Source organism: Triturus cristatus, chromosome 2_2 (genome assembly GCF_964204655.1).
Source record: "Triturus cristatus chromosome 2_2, aTriCri1.1, whole genome shotgun sequence".
Lineage (NCBI taxonomy): Eukaryota > Metazoa > Chordata > Amphibia > Caudata > Salamandridae > Triturus > Triturus cristatus.
Genome location: NC_140582.1, coordinates 329405545 through 329429784, shown reverse-complemented (window position 1 = coordinate 329429784; position 24240 = coordinate 329405545). Strand labels below are relative to the sequence as shown.

Below are 24240 nucleotides of genomic sequence, written 5' to 3'. Positions count from 1 at the left end.
TTTGATTGAGACTACATAATTTTAAGCGCTCTAACTTACTGTTGCCTTAGTTATCCATGCTAACTATTTATTGTTGTATATCCAAAGGGTAAGATTTAGAGTGGAAATCATATGGATGAATTACACCTTAGAAACAGTAGAGATAATACAGAGCCCTTTAGGACTTTGGTTGGGTTTTCGGCAATAGGTAATTGTTTTCTTTATCTACACAATTTATTTTTCCCTGTGGAGAAATACCTTCCTCCTATATCCACACTGGAAAGGTATTTACCCTGCTCTTTATATGAGTAAACCATTCCAGTGTACACAGGTGTGGAGAAGATTGATTACCCGCTTATAAGTCAGAGGTTGGAAACATTCTAAAGAAGTTGCCCCTTGGATTTGCCCATATGATGTGTCAAACTGTTCAATCCAGCCACAGTTAACAGGGAAGCTCACCACTTCTTTGCTTAAAGTCTGTTGTAATTTCAACATATACTTTGTTGATCTTAACTGAGGAAATAGAACATTACTCGTGACAGATTTGCTGAGCCAGTGGTGACTTTATGCGCACACTTCTTGGGTCAAAGAATTGCCCTGTGACACAGTTCAAACAATGATAAAGAGCCTTCTAGTGTTTTGCGAGTAGAAGCTGGTTAATTCAAATTTGTAGAAATTTGGGTTTTGTGAGACATGCACAGGCGTACCAAGTCTTAAAATATGACACGCACTCCCCAATCGTGTTCGCGGTGTCTCGTTTTTTGAACCATATGTGGCACATACGTCAGGGAGTGATTAAGGCTCAATCTGGAAGACAGGGTTGTAGGAAGTTCAAAGGTTTTTTTTCTTTTGTTTGTTTTTTATGGCTATATGACAGTGGCTCCATGTCTGGCCGATACCTTCCTGTATTTGTAATTTTTATGTATACTTTTAATTATTTTTATCTTATGTTTTTAGCTGATATTAGCAGTGTATTAAGCTGTGGTATAACTGTGCTATTTCGCAACAGTGGGAGGATGTTGCTATTGAAAGGCATTTGTAATAAGTGGATCTACAACTGAAAGTGTATACTCCTTTTTAGTGTATCTTATCTTTTTGTCATTTTATAATTCTGTACTTTTATGGGCCTAGCGGTTGAAATAAAGTTAAACTGAGAATCTTTTTAGTATGAATCATGGTATATATTGGTAAGGCATATGTTATAAAATGTTGAATGATCTCTGCATGAATAGTATTGCTCTTAATGTGCTGAATGGTATTTTTCAATTCAAAACATGTGAAGGCAAATATCCACAAAGATTTGGTGTTTGGAGATGACATTTTTCTTTTATTTTAGTAGTATCACACACACTAGTATTGGCTGAAAGCATTTTTAACTGGGAGAAGAGCATGTCACAAGCCAAAGTTAGGCCAAGTTGGCTTATAGTGACTTGAAGAGATTGATTTGGGAAAAAGGGGGTGGTGATGGACAGAGTTTCTGAATGATGCAGAATACTCTTACCAAGTCAAGAGATCATGGTTTTAATCCATCACCGTTTTTTAGCTCACTGCACCATCCCAGCTCAGAACCTGGCTACATGCAAATTAGTCTGTACCTGTCCCAGTGCATGATGGGAACAGGGCAAACCAAACTACCAAGCCAATTCTTATACTGGGAAGGAAACAAGCTTCCGGGGACCGGTTTCTGGCATCACAGCCTTCGTCGGCCCGGCTTGCCTGAATCCTGATGGTGCAATGAGCAAGGGACTCACGTCTGAGCATACCCTCCCACACTGAGTGTGGATAAAATCGATTTGGGAAAAAGGGGGTGGTGATGGACAGAGTTTCTGAATGATGCAGAATACTCTTACCAAGTCAAGAGATCATGGTTTTAATCCATCACCGTTTTTTAGCTCACTGCACCATCCCAGCTCAGAACCTGGCTACATGCAAATTAGTCTGTACCTGTCCCAGTGCATGATGGGAACAGGGCAAACCAAACTACCAAGCCAATTCTTATACTGGGAAGGAAACAAGCTTCCGGGGACCGGTTTCTGGCATCACAGCCTTCGTCGGCCCGGCTTGCCTGAATCCTGATGGTGCAATGAGCAAGGGACTCACGTCTGAGCATACCCTCCCACACTGAGTGTGGATAAAATCGATTTGGGAAAAAGGGGGTGGTGATGGACAGAGTTTCTGAATGATGCAGAATACTCTTACCAAGTCAAGAGATCATGGTTTTAATCCATCACCGTTTTTTAGCTCACTGCACCATCCCAGCTCAGAACCTGGCTACATGCAAATTAGTCTGTACCTGTCCCAGTGCATGATGGGAACAGGGCAAACCAAACTACCAAGCCAATTCTTATACTGGGAAGGAAACAAGCTTCCGGGGACCGGTTTCTGGCATCACAGCCTTCGTCGGCCCGGCTTGCCTGAATCCTGATGGTGCAATGAGCAAGGGACTCACGTCTGAGCATACCCTCCCACACTGAGTGTGGATAAAATCGATTTGGGAAAAAGGGGGTGGTGATGGACAGAGTTTCTGAATGATGCAGAATACTCTTACCAAGTCAAGAGATCATGGTTTTAATCCATCACCGTTTTTTAGCTCACTGCACCATCCCAGCTCAGAACCTGGCTACATGCAAATTAGTCTGTACCTGTCCCAGTGCATGATGGGAACAGGGCAAACCAAACTACCAAGCCAATTCTTATACTGGGAAGGAAACAAGCTTCCGGGGACCGGTTTCTGGCATCACAGCCTTCGTCGGCCCGGCTTGCCTGAATCCTGATGGTGCAATGAGCAAGGGACTCACGTCTGAGCATACCCTCCCACACTGAGTGTGGATAAAATCGATTTGGGAAAAAGGGGGTGGTGATGGACAGAGTTTCTGAATGATGCAGAATACTCTTACCAAGTCAAGAGATCATGGTTTTAATCCATCACCGTTTTTTAGCTCACTGCACCATCCCAGCTCAGAACCTGGCTACATGCAAATTAGTCTGTACCTGTCCCAGTGCATGATGGGAACAGGGCAAACCAAACTACCAAGCCAATTCTTATACTGGGAAGGAAACAAGCTTCCGGGGACCGGTTTCTGGCATCACAGCCTTCGTCGGCCCGGCTTGCCTGAATCCTGATGGTGCAATGAGCAAGGGACTCACGTCTGAGCATACCCTCCCACACTGAGTGTGGATAAAATCGATTTGGGAAAAAGGGGGTGGTGATGGACAGAGTTTCTGAATGATGCAGAATACTCTTACCAAGTCAAGAGATCATGGTTTTAATCCATCACCGTTTTTTAGCTCACTGCACCATCCCAGCTCAGAACCTGGCTACATGCAAATTAGTCTGTACCTGTCCCAGTGCATGATGGGAACAGGGCAAACCAAACTACCAAGCCAATTCTTATACTGGGAAGGAAACAAGCTTCCGGGGACCGGTTTCTGGCATCACAGCCTTCGTCGGCCCGGCTTGCCTGAATCCTGATGGTGCAATGAGCAAGGGACTCACGTCTGAGCATACCCTCCCACACTGAGTGTGGATAAAATCGATTTGGGAAAAAGGGGGTGGTGATGGACAGAGTTTCTGAATGATGCAGAATACTCTTACCAAGTCAAGAGATCATGGTTTTAATCCATCACCGTTTTTTAGCTCACTGCACCATCCCAGCTCAGAACCTGGCTACATGCAAATTAGTCTGTACCTGTCCCAGTGCATGATGGGAACAGGGCAAACCAAACTACCAAGCCAATTCTTATACTGGGAAGGAAACAAGCTTCCGGGGACCGGTTTCTGGCATCACAGCCTTCGTCGGCCCGGCTTGCCTGAATCCTGATGGTGCAATGAGCAAGGGACTCACGTCTGAGCATACCCTCCCACACTGAGTGTGGATAAAATCGATTTGGGAAAAAGGGGGTGGTGATGGACAGAGTTTCTGAATGATGCAGAATACTCTTACCAAGTCAAGAGATCATGGTTTTAATCCATCACCGTTTTTTTAGCTCACTGCACCATCCCAGCTCAGAACCTGGCTACATGCAAATTAGTCTGTACCTGTCCCAGTGCATGATGGGAACAGGGCAAACCAAACTACCAAGCCAATTCTTATACTGGGAAGGAAACAAGCTTCCGGGGACCGGTTTCTGGCATCACAGCCTTCGTCGGCCCGGCTTGCCTGAATCCTGATGGTGCAATGAGCAAGGGACTCACGTCTGAGCATACCCTCCCACACTGAGTGTGGATAAAATCGATTTGGGAAAAAGGGGGTGGTGATGGACAGAGTTTCTGAATGATGCAGAATACTCTTACCAAGTCAAGAGATCATGGTTTTAATCCATCACCGTTTTTTAGCTCACTGCACCATCCCAGCTCAGAACCTGGCTACATGCAAATTAGTCTGTACCTGTCCCAGTGCATGATGGGAACAGGGCAAACCAAACTACCAAGCCAATTCTTATACTGGGAAGGAAACAAGCTTCCGGGGACCGGTTTCTGGCATCACAGCCTTCGTCGGCCCGGCTTGCCTGAATCCTGATGGTGCAATGAGCAAGGGACTCACGTCTGAGCATACCCTCCCACACTGAGTGTGGATAAAATCGATTTGGGAAAAAGGGGGTGGTGATGGACAGAGTTTCTGAATGATGCAGAATACTCTTACCAAGTCAAGAGATCATGGTTTTAATCCATCACCGTTTTTTAGCTCACTGCACCATCCCAGCTCAGAACCTGGCTACATGCAAATTAGTCTGTACCTGTCCCAGTGCATGATGGGAACAGGGCAAACCAAACTACCAAGCCAATTCTTATACTGGGAAGGAAACAAGCTTCCGGGGACCGGTTTCTGGCATCACAGCCTTCGTCGGCCCGGCTTGCCTGAATCCTGATGGTGCAATGAGCAAGGGACTCACGTCTGAGCATACCCTCCCACACTGAGTGTGGATAAAATCGATTTGGGAAAACGGGGGTGGTGATGGACAGAGTTTCTGAATGATGCAGAATACTCTTACCAAGTCAAGAGATCATGGTTTTAATCCATCACCGTTTTTTAGCTCACTGCACCATCCCAGCTCAGAACCTGGCTACATGCAAATTAGTCTGTACCTGTCCCAGTGCATGATGGGAACAGGGCAAACCAAACTACCAAGCCAATTCTTATACTGGGAAGGAAACAAGCTTCCGGGGACCGGTTTCTGGCATCACAGCCTTCGTCGGCCCGGCTTGCCTGAATCCTGATGGTGCAATGAGCAAGGGACTCACGTCTGAGCATACCCTCCCACACTGAGTGTGGATAAAATCGATTTGGGAAAAAGGGGGTGGTGATGGACAGAGTTTCTGAATGATGCAGAATACTCTTACCAAGTCAAGAGATCATGGTTTTAATCCATCACCGTTTTTTAGCTCACTGCACCATCCCAGCTCAGAACCTGGCTACATGCAAATTAGTCTGTACCTGTCCCAGTGCATGATGGGAACAGGGCAAACCAAACTACCAAGCCAATTCTTATACTGGGAAGGAAACAAGCTTCCGGGGACCGGTTTCTGGCATCACAGCCTTCGTCGGCCCGGCTTGCCTGAATCCTGATGGTGCAATGAGCAAGGGACTCACGTCTGAGCATACCCTCCCACACTGAGTGTGGATAAAATCGATTTGGGAAAAAGGGGGTGGTGATGGACAGAGTTTCTGAATGATGCAGAATACTCTTACCAAGTCAAGAGATCATGGTTTTAATCCATCACCGTTTTTTAGCTCACTGCACCATCCCAGCTCAGAACCTGGCTACATGCAAATTAGTCTGTACCTGTCCCAGTGCATGATGGGAACAGGGCAAACCAAACTACCAAGCCAATTCTTATACTGGGAAGGAAACAAGCTTCCGGGGACCGGTTTCTGGCATCAAAGCCTTCGTTGGCCCGGCTTGCCTGAATCCTGATGGTGCAATGAGCAAGGGACTCACGTCTGAGCATACCCTCCCACACTGAGTGTGGATAAAATCGATTTGGGAAAAAGGGGGTGGTGATGGACAGAGTTTCTGAATGATGCAGAATACTCTTACCAAGTCAAGAGATCATGGTTTTAATCCATCACCGTTTTTTAGCTCACTGCACCATCCCAGCTCAGAACCTGGCTACATGCAAATTAGTCTGTACCTGTCCCAGTGCATGATGGGAACAGGGCAAACCAAACTACCAAGCCAATTCTTATACTGGGAAGGAAACAAGCTTCCGGGGACCGGTTTCTGGCATCACAGCCTTCGTCGGCCCGGCTTGCCTGAATCCTGATGGTGCAATGAGCAAGGGACTCACGTCTGAGCATACCCTCCCACACTGAGTGTGGATAAAATCGATTTGGGAAAAAGGGGGTGGTGATGGACAGAGTTTCTGAATGATGCAGAATACTCTTACCAAGTCAAGAGATCATGGTTTTAATCCATCACCGTTTTTTAGCTCACTGCACCATCCCAGCTCAGAACCTGGCTACATGCAAATTATACTTCCCAGTATAAGAATTGGCTTGGTAGTTTGGTTTGCCCTGTTCCCATCATGCACTGGGACAGGTACAGACTAATTTGCATGTAGCCAGGTTCTGAGCTGGGATGGTGCAGTGAGCTAAAAAACGGTGATGGATTAAAACCATGATCTCTTGACTTGGTAAGAGTATTCTGCATCATTCAGAAACTCTGTCCATCACCACCCCCTTTTTCCCAAATCGATTTTATCCACACTCAGTGTGGGAGGGTATGCTCAGACGTGAGTCCCTTGCTCATTGCACCATCAGGATTCAGGCAAGCCGGGCTGACGAAGGCTGTGATGCCAGAAACCGGTCCCCGGAAGCTTGTTTCCTTCCCAGTATAAGAATTGGCTTGGTAGTTTGGTTTGCCCTGTTCCCATCATGCACTGGGACAGGTACAGACTAATTTGCATGTAGCCAGGTTCTGAGCTGGGATGGTGCAGTGAGCTAAAAAACGGTGATGGATTAAAACCATGATCTCTTGACTTGGTAAGAGTATTCTGCATCATTCAGAAACTCTGTCCATCACCACCCCCTTTTTCCCAAATCGATTTTATCCACACTCAGTGTGGGAGGGTATGCTCAGACGTGAGTCCCTTGCTCATTGCACCATCAGGATTCAGGCAAGCCGGGCTGACGAAGGCTGTGATGCCAGAAACCGGTCCCCGGAAGCTTGTTTCCTTCCCAGTATAAGAATTGGCTTGGTAGTTTGGTTTGCCCTGTTCCCATCATGCACTGGGACAGGTACAGACTAATTTGCATGTAGCCAGGTTCTGAGCTGGGATGGTGCAGTGAGCTAAAAAACGGTGATGGATTAAAACCATGATCTCTTGACTTGGTAAGAGTATTCTGCATCATTCAGAAACTCTGTCCATCACCACCCCCTATTTCCCAAATCGATTTTATCCACACTCAGTGTGGGAGGGTATGCTCAGACGTGAGTCCCTTGCTCATTGCACCATCAGGATTCAGGCAAGCCGGGCTGACGAAGGCTGTGATGCCAGAAACCGGTCCCCGGAAGCTTGTTTCCTTCCCAGTATAAGAATTGGCTTGGTAGTTTGGTTTGCCCTGTTCCCATCATGCACTGGGACAGGTACAGACTAATTTGCATGTAGCCAGGTTCTGAGCTGGGATGGTGCAGTGAGCTAAAAAACGGTGATGGATTAAAACCATGATCTCTTGACTTGGTAAGAGTATTCTGCATCATTCAGAAACTCTGTCCATCACCACCCCCTTTTTCCCAAATCGACTTGAAGAGATTGAACCTAGGTCTGGTGTTTGTTTCCCTTGCCACTTACCCTGCTCTTCCTATCCATCACAGAGTTTCCATGTCTCCTTGATATAATCTGTGTAAATTTTTTTAAAAGTTTCCAGTTAATAAATTTAAAAAATGATGTCACTTTATAGAATGCAGTAAACAAATGCATCAAAAGCAGACAGTATTTCAAGGTGTAGGTGACCGCCTATCAAATGTTTTAGAAACGTATTTTGGTAGCCTAGGACCGGTTCATGACACATCTCTGCACCTAGTTCATAATTAGCTGCACAAAAAGGCTGACCTATGCTCCTTTCAGGGTGGTTAAAGGCTCACTGAGACCTGCCAAAGCAGATTTCTGACTTTCTCACAACCTAGAGTTCAAGATTTAGTAGTGTGTGTCCCATTCACCGTTGATTGGGTAGCTCTCTTGAAGGAGCGCTGAGATCTGGAGTTGGGTCTTGTGAATATCCTAACTCTCATGTAGTAGGTAATATTACAATGTCTCGTGCACCTTTAAGTTTTAATGTACTGACTCTGAGGCAACCTAAGCGCTGAAGAATAATTGTGGCCCAGATGCTGTAATAATCTTAACGGAAATAAGAAACAGAATGATGTCTGTAAACCATTTTGCCTGCAATCCATCCTTCAAACTACAAAAATTAAAGGACATTATTAGGTCATCACGCTATTCTTTCCAGTTGTGTAAACTATAAAATGATATTGAAAGATATAGAGCCTACAGTTTTAAAGATTTTATTTCCATACCCAGTGGGGAGTCCTTTTTATGATGTTTGTCCTAAGCACCCTTTTCATTTTGAGAACCATTAAATACTGCTGATTAATTCCCCAAATCCCATGGCACAAAAATGCATGTAATTTCAAACTACTTGGGTAATCCAATGATGAACTGAAATGCAGGTGTTTGTGTTAGAAAATAGGATAGTTGGATGTGCTTGGGAGAGAGGGACTTATCTAGTTTAAAAGAAATATTTTTTGACGTAGCAGAGGCACGAAGGGCCTACGGTTAAAAAAAAAAAAAAAAAAGAAGAACCAGCTGTGTAAATTACATTGTACAAGCACAGATCATTTTCAGGCAAGTCAGTCACAGTTTCAAAATATTTATTTTTATCATAATTTATGAATTATGTAAGTATTACAGGCAGGGTGGGATGATATTATTTTGATTACTAATATTTCAGTTGTTAAGCTCCATGCCATTTATACTTTTTATTGGAATTTCAGGCTATACTTTAATATATCTTGGAACCCACCTTATTCAGAAAAACTAAAAATTGACTTCCCTTAGCAGGAGCCATTTGTAAATCAGGCAAATGTCATAGCTCAGTTAAGATTATTGTTTGGGTTTTTGTAGTTGCATGCAAGATAATCCATCAAGCAAGATAGAAATTCAGATCATTTAGTTCATAGATGTGACCAACCACCACATTTACATCTAGCTAAAAATAGTCTGATGAAGACTTGTCCTCTATATGCACAGGTACTTTGATGTGTGATGGGTTGGAAGTGAGCTTTTTGATTGCCTCATTGGTACGGTCAAGTCCTTGATTTGATGTATGTCAGAAATATACATCAAATAAATAATCCAGTTTTTGTAAAGTGCAAACTAATCAGCCCTATGGGTCTGAAGGTACTGAAGGCAGTCGGAGAGATTGTGAGCTATTGCCCAGAGTCACATGATGCTGAGCTGATCTGCCTCCGGCACTGGGGATCGAACCGTTAGGGGATCAAACTGTTAGCCCCGCACTCGGGAGTCAGCCACCCTGGCTGCTGCACCACACCATTCCCTATCAAATAGTTGGATGCTAGCAGAGTACTGTCTGCCCAATGAGCCAAATGATGCAACTATTTCTAGTTTTACAATGCTCTAATAAAAAGACCATAGTTGGCCACACAACTCTGCATCGTCATGTCTATTAGTAAGTGTTCTTGAACCACAAGGTGGAGATCTAGTATATGCATGGATGTTAAATTTGGTAAGGCGAGTTGGATCTAAACGATTAGAAATGTTCTTCCAACACTGAAAAGACTACCCCTTTCTTTACCAGTACATTTACACTATTCTCAATCATTGGCAAAGCCAATCGGTCTCGCCTATACAAAAAGCTATTGGCTTTGCCAATATGTTTTAGCCATGTTGTACACCAGTGTGGCTGCTGTTCAGCATGACTAAAAGTACAGTAAAGGAGAATGGCGTGGAGTGTCGTACCTGGAATAGAGTAGAGTTGAGTGTTATGCAGTGGCGTACAGTGTTGCAGAGTAGACTATAGTGGAAGAGTGCAGTGGAGTGGCGCGGAGCCGAGTGGCGCAGCGTAGCACAGAGTGGAAAGAAGCAGAGTGCAGGAGAGTGGAGTGGCGCAGGGTAGATTGTTTCGCAGTGGAGTGGAGGCACAATATGCATGATGTGGTAGTGCACTGCCATTACTGACAACACATCTTTAATTGAAATGACCATTTCATTTGTACAGACATTCAGTTTTACTGGTAAAAGTATACAGTGCACAAACAATGTTTGGAAATGTCATCACCTAGTGTGTTGATTTGTTTTGATTGTATTAAAATATTTTTCACCACGCTTTAGAATTACCCAAAAATGTGCTTCATTTATACTTTTCTAATTATGATATATTCTGAAATATCTGCACAGTTCATTAATAGACATTTACATGTTGTGTGCTAAGAAACAAGTTGTCCAGCCATCCTCGAGCACTCCCCCGTGAGCCAGCATGATTGTCATATAAAACTCTTGCTTTGGAATCAGAGAAAGAAAAGTAAACACCATGCTCCCTGGAAGAGAAAGTCTGACCTCTGTCTCTGAATGCACAGCAAATGTGTCAAGATGAGAACAAGATTGAATGCCTGTTCACAGAAATCCAGTATTGTTGGAAGAATACAGTAAATAAGGTTTTGGGAAGGGGCGAACTCCAGCTGGACAGCCTAAAACAAATGATGCCAGCAAATGGAAAGCAAGCATATGTAAATTATAAACCCAATGGGAAGCAATGGGCGAAATGCATTCCCAGGGAAGGTTTCCAAATATCCCCAAAATGTCATTAGCAAACCAGACTGCTTGAGGTAATCCATGAATATTTAGATTTGGCTGTGGCTTTTAATTTGGAGCAGTTGATTGTGAGTAAAACAGAACTGAAAGTAAAGACTTGCATAATGGCAGCATGGAATATTCTGCCAAAGCACCTAAAACTGAGCTTGGTTCTGAGAGGATTCCTCCATCATCAAAGACTTTTAGAAACCAGGATTATGAGGATGTGAAAGTTTTTTAGGACACTTCTTGAATTTGCAAAAAGGGGTCACCCAATTTGACTATTAAAGTCAGAAGCCAAAAAAGTCTACCTGGACCTATCTTTGGTGGAAAAAGTACATTGCATCAAAAATGTCTAGTCTGTAAGGGCCTCATTATTCCAGAGTCATAATGTTGTCAGTCTTAAGGCCAATGGAGAAAGTGGTGCCGCCTGCCTAAATAATTATGACTTCAGTGTCAGGTGGAAACATCCAAGTAGTACAGTATAATCCAGAATTCTGCGGCGGAGGTTGAGGCATCAAGGAAACCTTGCATTTCAAGTAAGCTCATACTACAGCCTCCAGACTCTGAAAAGAAAATGGAGAAGAAGCTTCGAAGAATGAGCAGTCTCTAAACCAATAAAAAATATAGTTACCCAAAGGCCACAGAGAAAGCTCGGGAATGTCCTGCTCCTCCCACATAACATTCCAAAGGTGGAGGAGAATCAAGGACAAGATGGTTTCGAGAGAGCTTGGGCTGGGATTATATAGTTGTATCATTGGCTGGCAATGCTTTACAGCTAGTTAAAGAATTCTCTAAACACCCAGTGACTGTGTGTTTGGTACAGTTTGGGGGTTGGCGTCATGTCGTAGGAGCTATAAAATTCTACATCGTACCTCACATTATGCATAAGTGGACTTGCAGAGTCAGATTGTTACAGTAGTCCTAGCTAGAAAAAAAACATTCCTGCAGTCTTCCCGCCTCAACAGATTCTTCATTAGGCAGGAAAAGCAAATGGTTTGATGCTGTTGGAACTGCAGGCTTGAAGCCACGTAGCGCAAAAAGTCGCGCATTCTGCCATCAATTTTCAACTTGTGTGTGCCGTTGTAGACCAAGACCAGCCATGTTAAACTCCCAAGTACCCCCACAAAGTCCGCTCAGCCTTCTCATTTTCTGATGCCACAAATTAATATTGAAATAAATATGTTAATATGTGTTCTGAGCAGGCTCTTTGTAAAGCACTTTGAACATGCTAAATAGGCAACAGAACAGATGCATATTAATATGTTCTTAATCTCAAAGTTGGTTGATTTGAATTAGAAAATAGCTGCTTTATTTTACAGTACATTCAGTTGTTTGATAGAATATCATCACTCGCAAGTGCCAAGTGTGCTCGTGCTTTGATTTGCTCTCTTTCAATGTTTGTGCAGATGCAGAACCGTATGGCCGTAATGCTGTGTAACCTGAAACCTGCCAAAATGAGGGGCGTGGTTTCGCAAGCCATGGTGATGTGTGCCAGCTCACCAGACAAGGTGGAAATATTGGATCCTCCAAGTGGTTCAGTGCCAGGCGATAGAATCACCTTTCATGCCTTTCCTGGTAAGTAAGCATTGTTCACTTTCCAATACCAAAATATTTCCCATGAGTAACCTTGCTGGAGTAGAAGCTAGGGCCAGATCTATTAAGCAATTTTGTGATTGCAAGCCCTGTAATTTGCAGAATCATAGATTTGATACCACACAACGGTTGTTTCTTATGTACATAATCTGTTTTATGAGTAGGAAATGTGTTTCAGACTCTTAAGGTGGGTTTTGCAACACATACCAAATCGCAGAAGGGTGCAAAAGGGAAGTTCAAATTGTTATGCATTCTGCAATGGATCAATGGTTTGTGACCGCAATTCTGGTTGCAAACCATTGAACAGTTACCAACTCCAGAAAAGAGGTGGTTACTGATTAGCAAAGGGGACAGGGTCCTGTTAGGACCCCTTGTCCTTTAGATATCATGTCGGAACCCTCAAGGGAAGCAGGCAGAGGTCCATTGGACCAGTGCCTGCTCCCCTGCGCCGCTGATGTTTTCCCCAAACGGAAAACCCATATCTTTCTTTTAATGCATCACCAGTTTCTTTTAAGTTTTCTGTTTGGGGAATGTATATACAGGGATGTTGACCGTTGTCCCTTGCTGACTTCAATCACTGGGGGTCGAATATAGTGATTTGCCTAATAAAAACTAATTAGGCAAGTCGTTCTCTGACCCCCTCTTATGACTGTTGTTTTTTACAAAGCAAAATAAAGGGCAGAGATTGCTTCTCAAATTCGAATACTAGTCGTTAAAGTCAGTGCTTAAGTTGCAACCACTTTTGGCCACCATTATAATAGTACATCTGGCCCTTAATACCACTATGACCCCCTCTTTCTAAATCGTTTTGGTGCATATTATATATCATTATCGCACTTTCTAGGATCTGTGAATTTGATATAATTTCACTCATTTTAAGAACATACATCGCAGATATTTGTCTAAGATTGTGACTTAAAACCTGATGTACATCTGTATTTTTTGTTGTTGTGTATTTCTGTTTTTTGTAAATGCAAACGAATCCTGGAGCAAGGCATTATGTATTATCTTAGTGTGCTGCGAATAAAGCACTTGACTTTGGATTTTAGATTGTCATCAATGATCCTAATTATCCATGGAACTCAAAAAGAATATTCCTGCCATTTTTGGAAAGATGACAGATTCCTAATGCATTATTTAAGCTATTGTCTTCTCGTTATGATTTGGTGTAGAATGTTGCTAGCGTAATGCACATAAAAATGTAAATATCTAAGTGAGTATGGAGTAGGGTGATAACAGCACTTGTAAGAGGAGATGTAGTGAAATGGCTAAGTATGCCTACCCTGAGACCAGGATATCAGTTACAGTCCTGTCTTTCACAGATGATCACGTTGTGTTATTTAAAAACGATATGTTCGAGGCATATGAGCTGCAGATTACACACTTTTGCATAGCTCGCAATCTGGTGTTGGGCCCGGATGTTTGCAGTTTGTTTTTCCTCTTGGAAAGTCTTTGCAAGTCACGAGGTCGGTGACTCCTCCTTTGGATGGTATTGCGCATGGGCTTCGGCTCCATCCTCAGATTGTTTTTGTCCGCCATCGGGCTTGGATGTAATCTTCGCGCTCTGGTTCCGAACAGCTTCCAGTTCGATCGATGCGCAATCCTCACCCCAATTCGCTGTATTGTTTCGATCGCGATCTCTTCAATCAACGCGCCTTCTCATCGGCACAAACCTTCGGTTTCCAGTCGTCGTCGTCGACGGCGGCCTTCGGGCCTACCCAAGCTCCGGTCCGGGTTCATGGAAAGAACTCCATTTAAAAAGTGCCCTCGATGTGGGTCCAAATTTCCCCACACCGATCTTCATGAGGTATGCAACCTCTACCTCTCCCCTGAACACGAGGCTCGAGACTGTCCGGCCTGTAAGTCTTTCGATCCAAAAAGACTATTCGGGACCGAAGAGCCAGAAGGAACATGGCACACTCCTCGACGGGCATTCCAGTCGACATCTTCGGAGACAACATCGACGATCCGGAACATCATCACACCGAAGAGGACCTCGTCAGCGCTTCCGAGGCCGACGAGTCAGATGTGGAAGACATCACTCCGGCGCAGAGGGTCGTGAGTATCAATCTAACCCCCCCCCCCCCTCCCCCGCGCCGACACACAAAAAGGCTTCGGTCACGCCTTCGCCTCCGGGCCTAAGCAAGACCAGAGACACTGCTTCACACACCCCACCTTCGGGCCCGGTGAAGAAGCCAAGTAAGCCTTCCGGCGGCTCGAGCCAGCCTACCAGCGGTGCCGAGAAACACACTTCGGCACCAAAAAAGAAACCTGGCTCCACCTCGACACCGAGCTCCGCACAAAGCCCTCCGGGTCGAAACTTAGCTCTTCGGTACCGACGCCATCTTCGGTACCGACCAAACCACACAAGGCCACCGGCACCGACACTTCCAAGCCAAAGCCCATCTCGGCGCCGACCAAGAGACCGAAGGTCCCAAGCCGGGTTCTAAGCAACAAACCGGCACAGAAAAACCTAAAAAGACATCGGCCCCGCCGCGGACCAAATGACCTCACCAGAGCTATTTACACCGGATCGCTTGCAAAAAACTCACCAAGGATCCAAAAACTGGACATTTGACACTGTCTACCAAAAAGAGACATTTGGAGAAGCCTGCTCCGCCTCCACCTCCAAAGAGGAAGGACTCTTCTACCTCTCCGTTCAGAATACCTTCCCCTCCCCCTCCACCTCCTCCTCCTTCCCCACCTCTCCACCCCCACCTCATCGTTCTCCGACCCAGTCTCCAGACGATGATGATCAGGGGGACCCATATCATGATATAGGGGATGTGCCACAGGACCCCACCCCTACAGGATCCCCAGATCCATGGGACGATCACAATAATCCAGATATCCCCAACGTCCCACAAGACGATCTTTACCCTTCTAGACCATCTCCACCAGAAGATTCATTAGGGTTCAACCATCTTCTTCAAAGGGCGGCACATTATCACGGGGTGGACTTGCATACCGACCCCGTGGAGGAAGATTTCCTCCTAGACACATTTGATACCTCACATAGGTCCACCCCCATACTGCCCATGCTCAAATGGGTGGTAAAGCATGCGGCAAAAGTTTTTAAGGACCCAGTTAGAGCCAGGGTCATTAACCCACGTATTGAAAAAAAAATACAAACCTGCTCCCTCGGATCCCTCCTACATCAGAGGACCAGCGCCACTAGATTCTTTAGTAGTATCTACGGCACGTAAAAGGGCAAATTCACAAGCGTCAGGTGATGCACCACCACCTGACAAGGAATCAAAACTACTAGATGCATCAGGCAAACGCACAGCATCCCAGGCGGCCAACATATGGCGTATAGCAAACACTCAGGCACTACTGGCCAGATATGACAGGGCTAATTATGACGAATTAGAAAGCATAATGCACCATCTCCCTGAAAAATATAAAGCTAGGGCCAACGAGTTGATTCAAGAGGGTAAAACAATCACGAATACCTCCATACGTTGTGCCCTAGATGCAGCAGACCCAGCCTCCAGGGCCATCAACACCAGCGTCCTTCTCCGTCGCCATGCTTGGTTAAGAGTATCTGGTTTTAAACCAGAAGTACAAGCCTCCATCCTTAACCATCCCTTTGACCAGGAACCAGGAACATCTATTTGGGCCAAAGGTGGATGAGGCCTTAGAAAAAATGAAAAAAGATACGGATACCGCAAAATCCATGGGGGCCTTACAATCTCACCCGCCCAGACGCTCCTTTCGGAGTACATTCAGAGGCTACTCCTCAGACACAGCGTCCACATCATACAAATCCCCTCCTCAGACCAAAAGGTTACCAAAGAGGCGGCTACAGGGGTAACAACAACAAGGGCAGAGGCAAAACAAACAACACCCGTTCTGCCACACCTCCTACCCAATGACTCTACCCCGCTCCCCCCCCCGACTATTCCACTCCGGTCGGGGGCAGACTCCAAAATTTCCTTCATGTCTGGGAGACCATCACCTCAGACAAATGGGTGACACAAATAATTCGATCAGGCTACTGCCTAGAACTAACATCTACCCCCCCAACATTCCACCCAGGCAACGCCCAATGTCACAAGAACATTCAAAATTACTAAAGCAGGAGGTAATCTCCCTCCTACAAAAACAGGCAATAGAACATGTTCCTGTCAATCAACAAAATATGGGGGTCTACTCCCTATATTTTCTCATACCAAAAAGTGACAAGACTCTACGACCTATTCTAGATCTCCGGCCCCTAAACACATACATACACTCAGACCATTTTCATATGGTAACGCTTCAGCAGGTACTTCCGCTCCTCTCCCAAAACGACTTCCTCACCACTCTGGACTTGAAAGACACATACTTCCACATTACAGTGCACCATACTCACAGAAAGTACCTCAGATTTGTAGTGGACGGACAACACTACCAATTCACAGTGCTCCTGTTCGGAGTCACAACAGCACCACAGGTATTCACCAAGTGCCTGGCAGTGGTGGCGGCACACTTGAGAAGACAGCAAATTCATGTCTTCCCATACCTAGACGATTGGCTGATGAAAGCCACTTCATACAATCAGCGTGTACAACACACCTCCACCACAATCTAACTACTTCACCAACTAGGCTTCACGGTGAACCACCAAAAGTCACAGCTACAACCATCCCACATAAAACAATACCTCGGTGCCACCATAGACACCTCAAAAGTGATAGCCTACCCCAATCTGGCCAGGATTGCAAGCATTCAGGCTTTGCGACAAAAATTCATACCTCAACACTCCCTTCTAGCACGAGTGTTCATGCAACTAATAGGGATGATGGCCTCTTGCATTTTCATACTGCCCCACGCAAGACTCCAGATGCGTCCCCTCCAAGAGTGCTTAGCGCACCAGTGGAACCAGGCCCAAGGTCAACTGACAGATCTGGTGTTGGTAGACGGTCGCACCCATCGCTCTCTGCGGTGGTGGAACACCGCAAACCTTTCCAAAGGTCGACCGTTCCTGGACCCGGTTCCCCAGATAATACTAACTACGGACGCATCGCTCTCCGGCTGGGCAGCTCACCTATTACATCTCACCGACGCCTCAACAAAAGTTACTCCATATCAACCATCTGGAGTTACTAGCAATATTTTTAGCCCTAAAATCTTTTCAAATACAGATTTCAGGCAAGGCAGTCCTCATTCGCACAGACAACATGACGGCCATGTATTATATACAAAAACAAGGTGGCACACACTCTCCACAGCTCTCTCAATTAGCACAAAGCATATGGAGATGGGCAATTCCCCACAAAATCTTTCTCCTAGCTCAACATGTCCCAGGAGTCCAAAACACCTTGGCAGATCTGCTCAGCAGACAGACACAACAAACCCACGAGTGGGAACTTCACCCACAGGTTCTTCATCCGTTCTTTCAAATGTGGGGGCATCCACAGATAGACCTCTTTGCCACCCACGAAAACACAAAATGCCCAAGCTTTGCCGCCAGATACCCACACCCATTGTCCAAAGGAAATGCGATATGGATGAACTGGTCAGGCAAATTTGCGTACGCTTTTCCGCCTCTCCCACTCATTCCATTAGTGGTACACCACGCTGCTGGAACTCTCTGTAGTACCACACCAAAAACTACACCTCTCACCATGCCTCCTAACCCAGAACCATGGAGAGATCAGACACCCGGACCCATCTCAGCTCAGATCTGGCTCCTGAAATCCTAGAATTTGGGTACCTAAATCTTCCCCCTGACTGTATGAACGTCATCAGAGAAGCTAGACTACCTACCACTAGAGCGTGCTACGCTGCCAAGTGGAAAAGATTTGTGGTTTATTGCCATAACAACACCATCAATCCCCTGGACGTGTCCATTCAACACATCATAGGCTACTTACTCCACCTACAAAGGTGTAATCTAGCCTATACGTCCATTCGACTACACCTCGCAGCAATTGCAGCTTACTTACAAAACAGGCAACATCTTTCACTCTTTAGAGTACCTGCCATTAAAGCCTTCATGGAAGGCCTAAAATGAATAATTCCCCCCAGAGTACCACCCTCACCTGTGTGGAACTTAAATATTGTTCTCACAGGGCTAATGGGGCCTCCCTTCGAACCTTTACACAAATGCGAACTACAATTCCTAACATGGAAAACAGCCTTCCTTGTAGCCATCACTTCCCTTAGAAGGGTCAATGAGATACAAGCACTTACCATACAAGAACCTTTTCTTCAAATGCACCATAACAAGGTTGTTCTCCGTACCAACCCAAAATTCCTACCTAAAGTCATTTCCCCTTTTCACCTAAACCAATCTGTAGAACTACCAGTATTTTTCTCGCAACCACAGACCGTTGCAGAAAGGGCTCTGCACACACTAGATGTCAAACAAGCCTTACTCTACTACATCGAGAGAACACAACCTTTCCGCAAGACCAAAAAACTGTTTGTCTCTTTCTCTCTACCTCACAAGGGCAACCCCATCTCAAAATCAGGGATAGCTAGGTGGATTGTAAAATGCATTCAGATTTGCTACCACAAAGCAAAACGAACGCTATCCGTTCCCCCTAAAGCCCATTCTACTCGAAAGATAGGGGCTTCCATGGCATTTTTAGGGAACATCCCATTAGATGATATCTGCAAAGCAGCTACATGGTCAACACCGCACACTTTCACTAAACACTATTGTATAGATGTGCAAACTAAGCAACAAGCTAGTGTGGGCCAGGCTGTACTCAAAACATTATTTCAAACCACTGCAACAGATACCGGTGGTCGCCGCTAAGGTTGGGAACTGCTATATAGTCTATGCAAAAGTGTGTAATCTGCAGCTCATATGCCTCGAACGGAATATGCTACTTACCAGTATGCATCTGTTCTTGGCATGTAGAGCTGCAGATCTACACACGCCCACCCGCCTCCCCGGCTACCTGTATTTGTTCCAGTTTATCTTATTTAGATACACACATGGGTTTCTTCACTGTTATTACTACGCTCCATCTTTCCCTGCTGGCGAAAAACAATCTGAGGATGGAGCCGAAGCCCATGCGCAATACAATCCAAAGGAGGAGTTGCATACCTTGTGACTTCCAAAGACTTTCCAAGAGGAAAAACAAACTGCAAACATCCGGGCCCAACACCAGATGGCGATCTATGCAAAAGTGTGTTGATCTGCAGCTCTACATGCCAAGAACAGATGCATACTGGTAAGTAGCAAATTCCTTCTTTAATTGTGAAACTTGGGAATGTTTAGAAACAGATTCTCCAAGTGTGAAATGCAACATAAGCTGAACATATTTACATACTGCACATGTCAGTTACACCAGTAAAAACCCTGAGTCTATTGCAGCAAGTGTAGCATTATTGTTAAATATGAGCACTTGGAATTCACCCTTAGAAGTGGGTCCAACAATCTTTTCCGACGGCACAACCCGGTGGCTCTTCGTGTGCCACACATGTACCTGAGATAGGATGTTACATGAGTGTTTAGCTGTTGCTTTGAAGTCTATACTACAGCAGCAACCAAAATTCTAGAGATGGCTTTGAATGTATATTTTAGTGCCACAAGAAGAGAACCCTACTGATTATCAACAGCATCCAAAACCTCAAAACACCATTGGTCCCGCCAAATTCCTCCTCCCCAAGAGAGGCATGAGAAGACTGACTGAAGGAGGAGTTCCCAAAGCAGATCTTATTACCTCTGAATATGAAGAATACTGGGGACCGATCGAACTGTGCCCATTTGGGTTACGTACTCCTAAATCTCCACATTTGCCCTTTCTTCATTTCCCCTTTTTATGTCATTTCATGAGGTAACGCACCTTTCTTAACATAACAACTGTTCCTCCTTCTCTTCAGATTTCTTTAACATTTGAGTTGTCAAGTCCTGCTTTGTTTGAAGTAAAGAAGAAATTTAACAACTCTGCATCTTCTTTAATTCCCTGGGATAAAGAAAACCGGAGCATGCGTTCAGTAGAGATAAAGATGTGCTAGATGTCGTCTTCTACTGTGGGCAACTATTTGATTAGCCCAGTTAAGCTGCTATGATTGTGCTATGTAGGCCACTTTAAACCAATATGCAGATCTGCTGGAAGACAATGCAGTGGATAGAAGAGATTTTGAAGGAGGGCATGCTTGCATTTGATCAGATAAGTGCTGGTTAAGACGTAGGGAAGCGTTTAGCTCATTGGACTAGCCATGGGTTTGTTCGAAAATGCTCCTCTTGGCCATATTTAACCTCCCTCGCTCCTTACGTTAATGCTAAAATCCACAACCTCACTTTAATAGGGAGATGCTAATGAATGTCTGGATAATGAATTTGTTAGAAATAAAAACACTGCAAGGGTTTTCTGAAAATAAACATCTGCTTAACCAACCTCAAAAAATATTCTGCCAGATGTATTGAAAATCCAGTACCTTGTTCACTTGTGGAGAAGGGTATCCTGGCATTAAAACGATGACTTCTTCACTCTGCCACCACCGGCCAGGCACCATCCTGGTGAAGAGAAGTATTAACCTCAATCTTCCAGCATGTCAAATGATAACAAAAGAGAAAGGCGTGGTGGATACTGTACAAAATCAGGTTTGTGATGTTCTCCACCCAGCACATCCATCATGATGTTGAGGCCCTCTATTCTGAACTGCCTTTTCAGCAGTCCCAAACACTAAACAAGAAGACTACAACAGTGACTGCTCTAAAATACCAGAGGAACACGGCCATCTATCTCTGTCTACTTAGTAAAGAAACAAAAGCAGAAAACAAGAATTCCAACCAACATTATACCTGAAAACTGTGAGCAAATGTGTCACAAAAGAAACTATTGAATGTTGGCACTGCAGTAGATCTACCCAAGTATAAGAAAGTGTCCTAGGCTTATTCAATACCTAGCAACACATCCTGATTTTTCAAAAGAAATATTTTGAGTACAGAATCCTGTCATTTGTCCAGCTTCTTGCCAACACATTATTTTGTATCTACCCATACTTCATACTTAAGTTATCAAACCAACTTGCAGTTGTAAGTAGTTTAGAGCTTGCAGACTGTTTGACCTTTTTTCACAACTTTGCAAAGATTTCAGTACTTTGCACAGTCCTTGACACACGTTTCTTAAAAGTGTACCAAAATAAATCTTGTATTATCTGGGCTTTATGGAATTTAATGTTTTTTTTGTACCTAGTGCCAGACTCCATGTGACATTTGCAAAAGTGTTTAGAGGGCAAGTGGTGCTAGAAAAGGGGATTTTGGGAATAACATTCTAGCTGTAGCAGCCATACAATCTTTTTTTCCTTGAGGTCCAGAAAATGAACCCACTTATACACGTCCGAATAAGGTACACCATCTGACTCAGTTAATTGTGACAGATTCCTTTGTGGTGTCTGAAAAACTCACATGGGCTTAGAAGAATGAGCAGCCTCTAAACAATTAAGAGGTTGAGGTGTACTAGGCGGCTGATGAGATGCTGCTCCTGGTTGAGCTAGTCTTCCTTCCAAAGCTACATTTAAGAAGCCTTAATAGGCAGTGTACATTTATGTATTGCACTAGTGCTGCCCTCTCTGCACATGAACATTTTCTTAGTATGTTTTTGCAGGAATGGAGAGGAACTGGATATTTGTGAATAAAGGGATTGAAGAGAGACATGTTGCTCAGTGTTGCAATAGCTTTTGTTTTGTTTTTTTGCTTATGCACTCCACAAGTGTATGTTTTCCTGTTGTCTCCCCTGTATGCTTCTCTTCCACCCTGTGTTGCTCTCTCTGGTCCGTGTGTTTCTCTCCACTGCACAACTGCCTCTTGCCAATGTGCTTCCGTACTCCAATCCACATCAATGATGATCTCTCACATCTGTATCCTTCTGTGGTGTTCTCTCATGCCCCACCAGCCTCCGTGTGCTGCTATTCCCCTTCCTTCCTGCGCCTCGGTTACCTTATACCCCCAGTCCTTCATTTCTTTTAATTAATGCTTTCACATTAAAAAAACGTACATATCTGTTTTTTTTACTGGTCCAAGTGGAGTCTGCCACGTTGAGTCAGCAAATAAAAAATTAAAGCAAATAACACCAACATTGTTCTGCTGGTGTGCGCATCCTCTTTGACACACTCGGGTGCGCACCTTTCTTTTTTTTATTTTGGTGGTTTCTCACTGCTTCCTGATGATATACATCACCTCCAAAAGCAGTTGGCAAAGCTAATAGGTCCCACAAGCAAGAGACCGATTGGCTTTCCCAATGCTTATTTTTCTTCCATCCATTTATATGCTCCATTTCATTAAGCCTAAATTATAATAGCTGTGCTGCCCAGATAGGCTTCATTATGACTTTGTTGCTGCATATTTTTTTTCTTCATTAGTTCAGAGCATAATTGTTTTTTAAGTTGCCTCCTTTCTTAAATTTGAGGTAACATGGCTTTGAATTCAGGAGGTAGCCTTACCACAACTCAAAGGTGCGTTGAATTTAGCGCAAAGGGCAAACAGGCCCAGCTTCTGAACAACACCTAGGATAGGTAGATCCTCCTAATCTAAGCACATGGTCTTAATGATGCCATCTACCCATTTTGGTTAAGTTTACACAGGTGAGTTTCAAACATACTTTGTTTTTTACAATTTTCTGTCTTCTGGTACATTTTGCCCTTCACTGCTTTCTACTCCGCATTTATCATGGTTGACCTCCCAATTTCCATTATAATAATCTTTTTCGTTCCTTCCCAAGCATGATCTTAATCTAACCCCTACCAATGCAGTATCAAACCAGTCTTGGACATGTCTGGCTGGAAATGTTCCATAATAATAGCTCAAGCAGTAAATGCTGCAGCAGGTGTAGTGAAAGACTATTTTCAGAGTTTATCATTTCAAGTAAATGTAAAAATACCTCACCTTGATCAGATGGCAGACCGTCTCCTTTAACCATCTATGCTTTCATGTAAGCTACCATATACATCTTTTGGTGGCATAACTCTGAAAAAGTATGACTCAAACTCTCTTCACTCAGTATAAAGTTCAGCATGGCGTGTCCACATCACTGCTAATGCCCTTGAAATGATGTCCAAGCCTCCTCTCTTTGAACCGGCAGCCCTGCTGTTACATGAATGCCTGCATGGCTAGGAACAAAGGTTAGTCCTCCAGAAAGAACAGACAATTCAGATTTCCATAGCAGGCTGGATAGAAAATCATGGTTTTGTTAAAGACACACTCACTAATATGCCTTTGCTGTTTTATTGCCTCCATCAGCAATTCAAAAAGAAAATTCCAATAATAAAAACTGATCCTTTCCTCTACTTTAAAACCATAGAATGTGTGCCATCTTTCATTTATTTCTCTTTTGAAGAACAGATAATGTTCTCAAGTGGCGTTGAAACTCCTCGTCGTAAACTTTCTGCTCTACCTCATGCTGAAAGTAACCCAAAGAAAACATCAGTGGGTGGGAAGGCATCATGGCGAGATGATTGTCGACCCTAGTATTCCAATATAATCACAGTATAATCAGTTTTCTACCCACTGTGCTTTGGAAAATGTGAAAGCAATGCAGAGGCTAATAAGCTTCTTAAAAGCCTTGCTTCACCCTTTCCTGCTGCACTCAACGCTGGTGTGAAGTAAAACATTTTTAACATTGAATAACCTGACAAAGCTACCAACTTCAGCATATCCTTCAATCCTCCATCCACCATTTATGTTTTTAACAATTTGCCCCTGAACAGAATGAGCATCTAAAACCGCAGGTTGTGTGATGAATACTCGGGTGGACATTAATGAATTGTTCGCTCAGTATTATGAGCAGCTATTTTCTCCCCCAGGAGCCCTATTCCGTGCAGGTGTGGAACTACTTGTGAGCGGAGGTGCTTCCCAGCTTGACCCTGCTACAGCTGTATGATTTAGCGCAACCTCTCCAGATACGAGACCT

General features: G+C 44.3%; 1 protein-coding gene across 4 annotated transcripts in view; it reads left to right on the top strand.

Moving 5' to 3' along the window:
• Nucleotides 1-24240, top strand: part of AIMP1 (aminoacyl tRNA synthetase complex interacting multifunctional protein 1) — a 160005-nt gene that overhangs the window by 104604 nt on the left and 31161 nt on the right. For all 4 annotated transcript variants that reach the window (XM_085641399.1, XM_085641398.1, XM_085641397.1 and 1 more), the window contains exon 6: nucleotides 12199-12367. In XM_085641399.1, the coding sequence (XP_085497525.1) occupies nucleotides 12199-12367 (169 nt within the window). The remainder of the gene's footprint in view (nucleotides 1-12198; nucleotides 12368-24240) is intronic.